Genomic DNA, 13816 nt, shown 5'->3' with positions numbered 1-13816 from the left:
AAATGGTTCTAAAAATGATATGTGTTGTACTATTTAATCAAACATGTAAACCAATTCCATTTATTTCCCCCTTTTTAATTTCCAATCAAGTTTTGTGCTTGAAAAAAAATCAGCTCTGTATCAGTTGGTATCTATTCATGTGATTTCAAATTCATGTTGATACATTGATTATGCATTGCACTGTAGATAATATGTGAAACACTTCTTCACTGCATTTGACTTAATGGTTTCATATTAAATCATCTATCTGAGTTGTTACTGTAGTTGTTATATTGTCACCTTTAGGAGTCTTGCAAACAAAACAGAACATCATTTATTTTCAAAATGTTATATATATTTGTTTTGATAGATTTGGAATTTGTAAAAAATGTGTTTTTATTTGCCTGAACATATCATCATCATCATCATCATCATCATCATCATCATCATCATCATCATCATCATCATCATCATCATCATCATCATTTCCATGCTACTATAAACAAGATCAAAACATATTTCTGGAGTGTATCCTTCCTTCCTGCTGTTTCTATGTTATGTTTTAAAAGCAGAACATCACCAATATACACGTCACCAATTTTGGTTAATCTTAACATCATGCCTTCACTGGAATGATGAAGCAACACCTCTGAATAAATTAAAACCAAAGGCGGAGTTACTGCATGAGTTTGCTCTTTTATTGCTCAACTTCTCCATCACAATCATATTCACCACATGAAGTGACAGTCGTTGATCAGGGTAAGTTGCTTAATATTTACTGTAATTGATTTCCATATTTAAGGGCAATGTTCTTACTACATAATTGTTTTCTGTATTGTTATATTTTTCTAGGAATTACTTTTAAAAAATAAATTTTACTGAAGGTGAAAGATATCTGCTCAATTTGCCAATTAAATTGTTCTGCTTATGTTTCCTAGAAAACAACATACAATGGCATTCAACAACTCCACCGTGAACTTCGAATATGATGACTACTGCTCTGAAGTCTTTGAGATGCTGTTTGACTTGGAAACCTTTGAAATCTCCTCATACATTTTGATCTTCATCCTCAGTATCATAGGAAACTGCCTCCTTTTATATGTCCTCTTTCTCTATGAGCACTTAAAAAATGTCACAAATCTATTCGTCCTGAACCTTGCCTGCTCCGATTTGATGATCACAGTCACACTTCCTTTCTGGGCCGTCATGCTGCTGCAGGACTGGGTCTTTGGTGATTTTGCCTGCACATTTGTGACTTCGGCACGGATTGTTGGTGTGTACAGCAGCATCATTCTACTGACTGCCATGACTGTGGACCGTTTCATAACTGTGGTGCTGCACAGCATGCCAAGAAACAAAGTAAGGAGGCAGAGGTTTGCAGCATTGAGCTGTGCAGCTGCATGGATCATCAGCATTTATGTTTCTATACATGTTGCTACTAGAGTCACGGTGGAAGACTGGCGCGGTCGTTCGATGTGTTTATATTATTTTGACTTTGCATTTGATCTTGCAGTGTCTGTGCTCTTCTTCTTCCTGTTATCCATCATTGTTTTCTGCTATTCTGCCATCATCAAGATAGTGTTGCAGGCTTCAAACAGAAGAAAGCGCAGGACAGTAGTGGTGGTGTTATGTATAGTTGCTGCCTTCATCATCTGCTGGGTACCTTTCAATATTTTCTTTATAATCGTGTCCTTCTATAAACCTAAAAACTGTTATGCATTGAAACGTGTGAATATTGCCTCTAGTATTTGTCGTGTACTTGCTTATTCTCACTGCTGTATGAACCCTATTCTGTATATGCTCTCAGAAAAGTGGCGAAAGCATCTTTTGGATCTTTTTAGCTGCAAGAAAGTCAGGAGGGTGAGAGACAGAAAGAGAACCACTGGCTCTTCTGTTAAGCAGAACGTAGCTTTTAAAGCACAAAGCTCTGCTGTTGTGTTGGAACCAACCGGCAGCTAGACATTCATTGCTAAAATGAAAACATCAATTAATACTTAGTATAATAGTGTTTTGAACTAACTTAACCTATAGTGTTCACATTTCCATAATGATATTAAGGGGACTACTTTAATGTAAGTCTCTATAAATGTAGACCTAACATGTCAGTTTACGCTTTCTCAGTATTCTTTTTACATTTGCTATCCTAGATTTGGGACAGGGTGACACATGAGAGTTTATTTAGCTTCATTAGCTTTGTAAGATGGTTCTAAAAATGAGTTGGTTCCAAAAATGGTTCTAAAAAGTACATGTGATCAGATCTGTATCATTTGGTATATGTTCATGTGATTTCAAATTCATGTTGATACATTGATTATGCATTGTACTGTAGATAATATGTGAAACACTTCTTCACTGCATTTTACTTAATGGTTTCATATTAAATCATCTATCTCAGTTGTTACTGTAGTTGTTATATTGTCACCTTTAGGAGTCTTGCAAACAAAACAGAACATCATTTATTTTCAAAATGTTATATAATTTGTCAAAAATGTGTGTTTATATTTGCTTGAACATTTCATCATCATCATCACTATTATTTCCATGCTACAATCAAATTGATCAAAACATATTTCTGGGGTGTATCCTTCCTTCCTGCTGTTTCGAGATTATGTTCTAAATCAGAACATCAACAATATACACGTCACCAATTGTGGTTAATCTAAAAATATTCATGCCTTCACTGGAATGATGATGCAACACCCCTGATTAATAGGAACCCAAAGGTGGAGCTTCTTCATTAGTTTGCTCTCTTATTACTGAGAGAGGTCAGAGGAGAATAAAGTGGTGCAAGCTGACAGAAAGGTGGCAGTAACTTAAATGCTAAAGTTTGAGGGCATACAGCAGACGGAGAACACACAGGTTTTACTCCTGGCTCACAGAAACTGGAGAGAAGGTTTCAAAAACAGCGCCTGTTCTGACAAATCTCCATGTCTGCTGCTGGTCAGAATTTGGCGTGAACAACATGAAGCCATGGATCCATCCTGCATTGAGTCAACGGTTCAGGCTGGTGGTGCAATGCTCTCTGGGATATTTTGTTGGCACATGTTGGGCCCTTACACACCAACTGAACACTGTTTGAATACCAGCAGTATAAGCAGTCATATCCCAGAGTAGACGTTGTCTCGAATGTGTTGTAATAAACCCATTGACTCTGTAAGAAAATGAATTGTTCCAAGCATTATATGTAATCTACAATATCTAACCATACTTTTTAATCAAATCCGCTTATTTGATCTTTTAATATCCAATCAAACTGTGCTTTTACAAAAGGACAATCAGCTCCGTATCATTTTGATCATATTTATGTGAAATCAAGTTCTTATTGAAACATTGATCATAGATTACATTATACTGCATATAATATGTGAGACACTGTGTTTTACTGCATTTTATTTTATGTTTTCCTATTAAACCATTTATGTCAGTTGTTTATATCGTCACCTTTAAGATTCTTGCAATCACAAAAGTAAAATGTTTTATTTCGAACAATGTTGAATTTGTAACAGAAATGTGTTTGTTTTTCTTTGATAATAATATCATTATCACTTTCATGCTTTACAATAAAATAGAGCAACAGATATTTCTGGAGTGTCTATTTCCTGCTCTTTGATAATGTTAGAAATGTAGAACACATGTCACCATTTTTTGTAAACCTATATATTCATTCTTAAACTGTAATGATGATGCATCACCTCTGATTATGTGAAACCAAAGGAGGAGCTTCTTCATTAGTTTGATCTTATATCACACAACTTCTCCGTCACAGGGAAACTCACCACATGAAGTGACAGTCGTTGTTCAGGGTAAGTTGCTTAATATTTACTTTAATTGCTTTCCATATTTAATGGTGATGTTCTAACTATATAATTGTTTTCCATATTGTTCTGTTTTTCTAGGAATTACTTTTTAAAACTTAGGGTCATCTTCTCACTTATAATTACACTTTGCACATTTTTGTTTTCTGCTTATGTTTCCCAGAATACAACGTACAATGGCATTCAACAACTCCACAGTGAACAGAGGTAAAAACTACTGCTCTGAAGTCTTTAAGTTGCTGCTTGACTTGGAAACCTTTGAAATCTACTCATACATTTTGATCTTCATCCTCAGTATCATAGGAAACTTCCTCCTCTTATATGTCCTCTTTCTCTATGAGAACTTAAAAAATGTCACATATCTATTTGTCCTTTACCTTGCCTGCTCTGATTTGATGATCACAGTCACACTTCCATTCTGGGCCTTCTCTCTGCTGCTGCAGGAGTGGGTCTTTGGTAATTTTGCGTGCACATTTGTGGCTGTGACAGAGATTGTTGGTTTGAACAGTAGCATCATTCTACTGACTGCCATGACTGTGGACCGTTTCATAACTGTGGTGCTGCACAACATGCCAAGAAACAAAGTAAGGAGGCAGAGGTTTGCAGCATTGAGCTGTGCAGCTGCATGGATCATCAGCATTTCTGTTTCAGAGGCTCTTGACGGTGAAGCGGGCACAGTGTCCGCACGAACCGGGGGCGTCGATAGCTTTCCGGGCATGTTCCAGCCCAAGGCAGGACGAGCAGACCTGGTGTGAGTCCGTGCTCGATATTTTATACCCGCAGCCGCAAAGTCGAGCCTCAGAGCCTCCGTCTCCTCTGGTGTGAGGGAGAGAAGGGTCCATCCTCGATAGCCGGAGTGCCGACTTGGAGGGACAGAACAATAACTGGTATGTTACTGTTCAATAATCAAAAACCTTACCGTTAAAAAATGGAATCGAGGCGGAACCGGAGCGAGGGCCGGAGCAGGAGCCCGCCGGAGCAGGAGCCCGCCGGAGCAGGAGTCCGCCGGATTCTATCAGTCTGTCCCGGCAGGGGCCGGTACTGACCCGGTACCTCAGGACGGACCGCGAAGGCAGAGGGCGCTCTCGGAGCTCTAACCCGACGCCTCTCTCGCGCCTTACCACCGCCGGGCGCACTCCCCCTTGCGGAGGGACCTGAGGGTGAGCCAGCGGCAACATGCGGCTGAGCTGTGCCCTTTCTCCCTCCAGGCGGTTGAAGCGCTGGGTGACCGAGGCTATCGATCCAAAGAGCCCTTCCGTGGCAACGGGGGCCCCAAGGAGATCATCCCGGTCCTTTCTGGTCAGTGCGGTCAAACCTAACCACACGTGACGCGACGCCACGGTGGTCAGGGCCATCACCCACGCAGCGGTCCGAATAATCACTCCCGTCCTCAGACGGGGGGGCGGGAGTGTCCTGCTGAGGGAAATCAGCGACACTTCCAACACATTGGCCGACTTATCCAGATATTCAAGCATTTCGCGGTCACGCGACAGCGGGGGCAGGGGCCTTCTCCCCTCTGCCCACCCAGCTGTCTGCGGAAGCAGATGGGCCGCTAGGCTATCCTCCAGTGGTGGCACACCGGGACACTCCGTGTCCGAGTGGCCCTCCACTCTGAGGATTCCCACCCAAGTAGCCACCGGAGCCTTCGTTCTCAGTGGCTGCCGCCACGTGGCCTCCCCTGCCAGATGTTTGGCAGGGGGGGGTGAAACGAAGGCCGGCTGTGCTGGACGGCCCGGGCCGCAAAAACCTTGACTCAGACGGCTCTCCGGCCTCGGAGGTACTGGTGGGGGGAGCGGCAAGCCTGCACGCTCCGCTACCATAGCCATTACCGCCGAGAAGTCCTGACGTGCAGACCTGTTCTGCTGATGGCCTTCCTGGCGGTCACCGGAGATCCCGGACGACGAGGTGTCTTCATCATCGTCCCTCTCTCCGACGCCCGGACCCGTCCGGGCTGCTGGGATGGCGAAGACGAAGGGCACTCCCTGCTCGAGGTCCTCAATCTCCACCACGTCGAGCTCTGGGTCCTCCACCGGCGAGACGTAGCACCCCTCGAACAGCACCAACCTCTGAAGGCGGCTGGAGCGAGGCAATAATCGACAGGCGCTGCAGACTGCTGATGGAGGCAGGTTAGCCGTCGCGTGGTCGGACCCCAGACACTCGATACACCGGGTATGGGGGTCGTCACCCTCGATGGAGCCCGGACACGAAGGACAAGGGCGCTCCACAGGTGAGTCCATTGTTCGTTTTCTTGAAAAAGCTTTTTTTCTTCTCTTTGTCCGTCTCTCTTCACTCACTTACTTATGCTGCTTCGCTGAAGAGAAAGGGATGGCAGTGAGGAGGCGAGGCCGCATTCAGGTAGGCCCGCCCAGGGGCCGGCTACGTCTAGGAAAGTCTCAGTGAAGGAATGCGTGCACGGATAGGATACATGGGAGTACCCATAGAATCCAGTAGAGGGCGGAGCCTGTGAGAGATATAACTCACAAAGTGTCAGAAAACAAAACCCTCTCTCTTTTCCTCCGTACCCAAATCTCTAAAGACGGGGGTACAACGGAGCTGATCCAGATTTGCTGGCAACATGACGTAATATCGGAAATGTGGGCTGGCTTTACACCCACGGCCCTATCAGAAACGTCGCTATCAGAAACAATGCGCGACGTGTTTTGGAAGTAATATGGTCTTTGTTTACATTAGCAAGCATCGCTCACACTCGGAGCTAACCTGTACTGGAGAGAGTAAGGCCCAATCCCAAACCGCCCCCTACACCCTACCCCTACACACTACCCCTCCGTTTGCGCGTTCGCGTGGAGGGTCCGCCACATTAAGTGCTGTTCCAAACCAACGAGTGTGGAGCGGTGTGGAGGGGGAGTGGGCTGTCAAGCCCTCAAACAGCGAGTCTGCATCGGTGCTGACTTGAGACCGGTCTCTCCCTGTTTACAAGTAGTTCCAGCAAACATCCACTGATAAATTGCGATGTTAACAACCTCATGATAACCTCATATTTTTTTAACTTAGGATCATACCTGTGTTTAGTCTAGAAAAAGGTAAATGTGTGCATTTTATTATAAAGTTGTGTATATTTACAGACTGTTGCAAAAACTAAGAAGCTTATAAACATCAGGTTTAAAACTAAAAGAGCTTTACAAAAAAGTAACACAATGAAAGATGTTTGGAGTTTTATTTGAGTTATTAATTTACATTTTTTGTCTAAGAGATGCTGATTTGAAACCGTTGTTACATACAGTTACGGCATTTCCTGTTTCTGCCGGAGAGAGGGGAGTTTGTCCCAAAGCTTGCCGCTGTATTTACTCCCTCCATCTGACAGGAGGGAGCCTCGTTGAGCTGCGAGTGTGGCTACAGACGGAGTTCACTCCGCCACGGAGGGGTAGGGTCGAGGGAGTGGTTTGGGATTGAGCCTAAGTGTAAAAAATCAGGATATAAAAAGGTACTCACCTTGTGGTAAACCAGCAAGAGAAAAAGCATTTGAGCTCCATACTGTTTCAGAAATAATCCTTAATGTGGTTTTGAACATGATATGGCGTTTAATCACGGCAGCATTTAGTTGTATCTGGGTAGAATTCTCCTGATCAGATACTCAGCATAAGCTCCCCCTCCCCTTTTTTTATTTTATTTTTTATAAAGCTTTAGACCCAGAATCAGCACTTCTAACAGGGCTGAAATAGAGGGATACGAGGGATGTCTAAAATGCATGATCTGTTTGGTATTTTGAGCAAAACGCATCATAGACATGTTTTTTATATATTTTTATATATCTGAGACCCATAATATATGCCTAAAGATAGCATGATAGGAGAACTTTAAATTAGCTATCCTAGATTTGGGACAGGGTGACACATGCAAGTTAATTTAGCTTCATTAGCTTTTTAAGTTGGTTCTAAAAATGGTTCTAAAAATGATATGTGTTGTACATTATTTAATCAAACATGTAAACCAATTCCATTTATTTCCCCCTTTCAATTTCCAATCAAGTTGGTAAATATTAATGTGATTTCAAATTCATGTTGATACATTGTACTGTGGATAATATGTGAAACACTTCTTCACTGCATTTTTTATTTATTTTCAAAATGTTATATATATTTGTTGTGATCAAATTGGAATTTGTGAAAAAAATTGTTTTTATTTGCCTGAACATAGCATCATCATCATCACCATCATCATCACCATCATCATCATCATCATCATCATCATCATCATCATCCTCATCCTCATCATCCTCATTATTTCCATGCTACTATAAACAAGATCAAAACATATTTATGGAGTGTATCCTTCCTTCCTGCTGTTTCTATGTTATGTTTTAAAAGCAGAACATCAACAATATACACCTCACCAATTTTGGTTAATCTTAACATCATGCCTTCACTGGAATGATGTTAAGATTAACCAAAAAAAGACGGAGAACACACAGGTTTTACTCCTGGCTCACAGAAACTGGAGAGAAGATTTCAAAAACAGCGCCTGTTCTGACAAATCTCCATGTCTGCTGCTGGTCAGAATTTGGCGTGAACAAAATGAAGCCATGGATCCATCCTGCATTGTGTCAACGGTTCAGGCTGGTGGTGCAATGCTCCAGATGGTTCTAAAAATGATATGTGATGTACACTATTTATTCAAACATGTAAACCAATTCCATTTATTTCCCCTTTTAATTTCCAATCAAGTTTTGTGCTTAAAAAAACAAAAAATCAGCTCTGTATCATTTGGTAAATGTTCATGTGATTTCAAATTCATGTTGATACATTGATTATGCATTGTACTGTACACTATAAATCGTAATAAGTTGACTTTACTTAAAGGGGACCTATCATGCAATATGCACTTTTGTACATCTTTTATACATGAATATGGTGTTCCAGGGAACTCACCAAGTGTCAGAAAACACAACCCTCTCTATTTTCCTCCATACCCAAATCTCTAAAAAAGGGGCTGCAACGGATCTGATAAAAACTGATCCAGATTTGAACACTGTCCTGATGTCAGGACAGTGGCGCTACGGCTATTGGGCCAACTCCACCAATCAGGAGGAGACAGCCACGGTCATTGCCGTTCGAAAGCGCTGGAGACGCTGTAGTACATATGCCAGGCCAGTAGATGGTGCTGTTCTCACTGAATCTGCCCTTGCAAATCCAGAGCAAATTTTTTTCAAATTGAGCAAAATGAGGCATGGCTAAAATGCATGATCTGTTTGGTATTTTGAAAAAAAAAAAGTATAAATATGCCTTATATAGGTATGGTCCTACACTATATTATTCAAATATAGCATGATAGGTCCACTTTAAAAAAGGTTAGGAAACCGATTGCCTCAACATTTCCAAGTAAAGTTAATCATTCATTGTAAGTTGTTAAAAGTACTGAGTTCAGGCAACTTATATCATTACAGTAAACTTGAGTAGACCAAACTCAAGATCATTCATTACGATGACTATAAAAAGTTGGTTTAGACAACTTAAAGATCTGAGTTATGTTAAATTAGCACAACTCATAATAAAAAGTGAACCTTACAGTACATGTCAAAGCAGTTCACTTTACTAGGGTAATATCAGGAAACCGATTGCCTCAACATTTTCAAGTAAGCTGAACTCAAAATGTTAAGCTGTTGTAACAAACAAGACATTTAAATGGTAATGATAATCACATTTTATTTGTTTTGTTAACAAACATATTTTGAGAGGCTGACTTCTGTGCTTTCATCAGAAAAATGTACACATTGTACACATTTATACAAAAACAATCTGAGTCCCTCTGTGTAATGCGGCCTTTGGTTTTGGTTAAAGGGACTTATGGCCAAGTGAGAGCATCACCCTTTGAATAAATTCAAAAGTGTTCTTAAGTTGTTGAGGGTATTGCAAATGTGGGGCGTAGATGAGTCCAAAAAGTAGGCACATGGCATCTGGGAGAGAATTGATGCCGTCCATCACCATTTTCCCTTCCAATATTATGGCGATTGCTAACGGTGCAAGGTGGAGTGAGTCAGGTGAAGCCAGGCTGTCTTCAGGGATGACTGTAAGGATCCCGATGGAGCTGTTGGAGATGTCCAGGTCATCACAATCCTATAACATAGGCAACAGTAAAATTACAACCACAATAACATTTTAAATGCAGAGTTTACCTTGGCCTGCTGAAGGCCCACTTTTGGCCAGTATCATAACAAAAGCTAAAATATATGTATTTAACAAAAGGGACAGGATAAAATAAATTGGGCATCCTGTGGCGTAGAATTTAAATAATGATGAAAAAAGACTACTTACAAAGCAAGTCTTGAAGAAGTCATTGTTTTCATCACCCAGGATGACAGGAAGGCCTCGGAGGACTGCTGTTCGCTTGCCATTAACATATGTAGGCCTACCCTGAAATATATTGAAACACCGATTACTCATACTGTAAGTGGTCAAGAATAATTTGTTAACAGAAAACAAAAAATGTATGTTATTTGTGTATGAAAAAATTTACCGCTGGTGCCACCTTGCATGTTTTAAGCCAGGGGTGGGGAACCTCCGGCCCCCGGGCCGTATACCATTTGATACGGCCCTCGAGGTAATTTATAAACACACGCAATTTTTTTTTTAAAGAAATCAAGACCGCAAAATAATTAAAAAAGCGAGTGCCTGTTTTTCCTGGCCAAGGTCAGGGTCCTTGAACACAACACGAGCCTAACATGTCATCACGTGGTATATGTCTCGTCTGACAGGGGTGCAGTTCTGACGGAGAGCACCAGAACGCTGCTCCGGCATTCAAAAATTGCAGTACCCATAAGGAGCCGTACACATGCCGCAGTTTTTGCGTGGCTGTGTCTTTAGTTGAAAGCCCAGTGGCGATCTGTTCATCTGTCATACTGATCATACAGTCAATACCTTTGTTGTTATTAGCATCTGGTTAGCTAGCTATGCTAACGAATATAAGAAGCTTTTTCTACAACCAGTGAGGTAAAGGCACATCTTTATATGATCATTATAGTTATACAAAAATAAGAGACTAAAGTAAACAGGTATAAAATACTATATGACAGTAAAAAAAAGTTGTTATTAATAAACAAGAATACAGTTTAAAAGGGGAGTGATTTGTAAAATATCCATAAAGAAAAAGAAAATCTGCTTACAGTTCTGTTTCATATGGGTGTTGAGAGATGTATCCAAAGATCTCTTAATGTTGCTCTCAAAGTGCACCAGATTGATGCTTTTAACTTCAACATTTAAAATACAAATCTTCCCGGGGGAGCATGCCCCCCGGACCCCCCTAGAGGAGGTTAGGTCCCCCCCACTTAAATCATATTCACATGGATAGGAAACTAAATACAGTTGCACTCATCTTGTGTCCATATCTTTCTGTTTTGGTGGTCATGCCACAACCGTGCACGTGCATGCATGCACGAGTAATGGTGAGATATCTGCAGTGGCGACTGGTCATTAGGGGCAGGTGGGGCACAGCCCCACCTAGTGTCAGCAGAAAGTATTACAAATAATGATTACAAAAATGCAAAAAAAAAAAAAAAAAAATATATAAAATATATTTTAAGATCATGTTTAATCATCTGATTCGTCTGTACATTGCTGTTTTAGTCTGTGTTCTTCTAATTAGTGTGTCTACAGTCACAGTGTGTGCCTATTGAGCTGTTTAGAGCCATGTGGGACAAAACCTGATTATGCCCCTTCCTCTCGCTGTGAAGTCAACGGTGACTGTAAAAACTTCACTGCGCATGCTCAGAGTATTTTGTAATGAAATGTGTGTGGCAAAAAAATAATGACCAGAGGGGCATGGAGCTACCATCCCCACCATACGTCATCTCAAATCATTCAGAGCTGATTGGCTGTAAGTACGTGTGCCGCGAAAAGTGTGCTGTGTGAAGAGGAGACGAGAGAGCTGCAGTGGCGCGTCCTAAAACCAGGAAGTAAGCACAAAAAAGCAATGAGATTTCTCCAGAGGATTTTAGAAAATAGCTCGAAATAAGATCTGTGGGAAACGTACCTGTTAGATAAATGCACGTTTTGATTAGCCGGATAACATCCACATGTCTACCCTACTTATATAATTTTTTTATCATAAATCTATGGATTAGATTTATGATAGACTTTTGAAACTACAAGAACATAAGGAGGACTTTTACAAAAAAGTAATAGAAATGTTTGTCCAGAAGGATAGGCAAATGGACTTCATCTTCAAGTCAAGGTAAGACCGCCATTTTATTGAAAATGGGATCTTACTAAGAGAGCACAATTCAATATTTAAATGATAAAATGACATTTTTTGGGTATCCTTTTGTTGAACTGTCTGTTTAAAATTAATCGAAGCATCAGACAAAAAAAGCTTTTGAAAATAATATTATATTTTGGTTTAGGTCAAAATATAATATTTGTAAACCTGAAGAGTCAGTGCCAGTGCCTCACCAGCCATGAACCTCACTGCACGTCACTGCAGAAGCTTATATATAGACATCTAAGTTTTTTGTGCCCCACCACTTTTGTACATATAAAAACGCCACTGGATATCTGGATCAAGAGGTTGCTTTTTCTTTGCACAGCATGAAAGAAAGGTGAAATGAATGGGCTGTGATTTTAGTATTTTTAAGCAGAGTTCAATCATTTGTACGGCCCTCGGAGGATGTTGTAAAAATTGAAATGGCCCTTGAGAGCAAAAAGGTTCCCCACCCCTGTTTTAAGCGATAGTGCTTCAATAGCTGAGCCCTCTTTTCAGATGAAAATATGCAGTACTTACACTGCCAATGCACGTTTTCTGTCTCTGAAGATCAATACCACAACAAATAGAAAAACACAATAAGTTAAACTGTATTCAAACTATACAGGGTTTCTGCACAAATTCTGAAATCAAATTTCATGCATTTCCAGACCATGACAAAATATAGAATAACACTTTACCAAACTAATAATGCAAATAAGGCCTGCAACTATGTTAGAAATAATTTACTCAGCATTTATTGGAAATGTTTTTTAATATCGTCTTGTGTTATTTTACAATGTTTGAAAATATACAATCCGCCCATAAATATCATCAGTATGTAGTTAAATGTGACGTTTTTGAATTGTAATTAAATTAATTCATTTATAAGGCATTGTGTTAAAATATTGCATGTAAAATATCAGTTTTTTTGTGCTTGTTTTTTGTGCTGTGCGGTATGAAACAATTATATCACGGTATCTTTCCTAATTATAACGCAGTGTTTCCCCTACCATTGTCTTGGGTTGACTGTGAGTGTGTGCTCTCGTGTGTGTGTCGGGAGGGGAGCCCCGCCCTTCAGAAACAGAGCTGAGGAGAGAACGTGTCTTTTTTTAATTTATTTTTTATATATGCCAAATTGCAACTGAAGTAATCTATCTACGGTCACTTTTTGCATTGAACATGTGCTCTTTCGAATGATCTTTCGCCATGGCAACGGCATTTGATGACACCCCATAATATGCTTCGATGCGTTGATGGCTGCATCGTTACCAAACCTGTGACATTTTGGGCCGTTTGGAACATTTTCACTGAAGTACTGAGAAAACCGTGTTTCATGGCGAGCATTGTGTTGCCATGACAACGGCATTTGAAGAAACCCCATATTTGACGTAGAGCTGTTGAGGGCTGGACCGGTGATATACAAGCGAAGTTTGGGGGACGATCGGACCGTTTCCATTGGACTTACAGCGACATCGTGCTTCATGGCGAGTGGTCTTTCAAATGAGTTTATCATTATTTGTTTAGCCTCAAGGGTCCGTGTACGTTTTGTTAGTTGGATTTTTCGTTTAAACCAAAAGGCAAAAAACGAAAAAAAACAGCCTTTTTTCGTTTTTTATTTAAAACGAAAAAACGGGAAACCAAAGCCGTTTTTCCGTTTTTGTTGTCTGACTCAAAAGAAGGATAACGAGAAAACCTCATTAAAAAAAGTCTGTACGCTTTGTTAGTTTGATTTTTCGTTTGAACCAAAAAAACAAAAATACCAGCCTTTTTTCCTTTTAAATCAAAAACGAAAAAAACGGGAAACCAAAGCCGTTTTCCCGTTTTTGTTG

The 13816-nt window shown here is 40.6% G+C and overlaps 1 protein-coding gene across 1 annotated transcript; it reads left to right on the top strand.

Moving 5' to 3' along the window:
• Nucleotides 1-416: 416 nt before the first annotated feature.
• Nucleotides 417-2504, top strand: LOC117488753 (chemokine XC receptor 1-like). Its single transcript, XM_034137826.1, has 2 exons — nucleotides 417-738; nucleotides 918-2504. The coding sequence occupies exon 2, from the start codon at nucleotides 931-933 to the stop codon at nucleotides 1936-1938; it is 1008 nt and encodes a 335-aa protein (XP_033993717.1). The 5' UTR covers nucleotides 417-738; nucleotides 918-930; the 3' UTR covers nucleotides 1939-2504.
• Nucleotides 2505-13816: the final 11312 nt, after the last annotated feature.

The sequence above is a fragment of the Trematomus bernacchii genome, unplaced genomic scaffold (genome assembly GCF_902827165.1).
Source record: "Trematomus bernacchii unplaced genomic scaffold, fTreBer1.1, whole genome shotgun sequence".
Lineage (NCBI taxonomy): Eukaryota > Metazoa > Chordata > Actinopteri > Perciformes > Nototheniidae > Trematomus > Trematomus bernacchii.
Note: the sequence above shows the minus strand (reverse complement) of the source record. Positions and strands in the feature narration are given on the sequence as shown.

Excerpts from the sequence above, each read along its gene's own strand:
- LOC117488753 (XM_034137826.1), top strand. The coding sequence starts at position 931 with ATGGCATTCAACAACTCCACCGTGAACTTCGAATATGATGACTACTGC.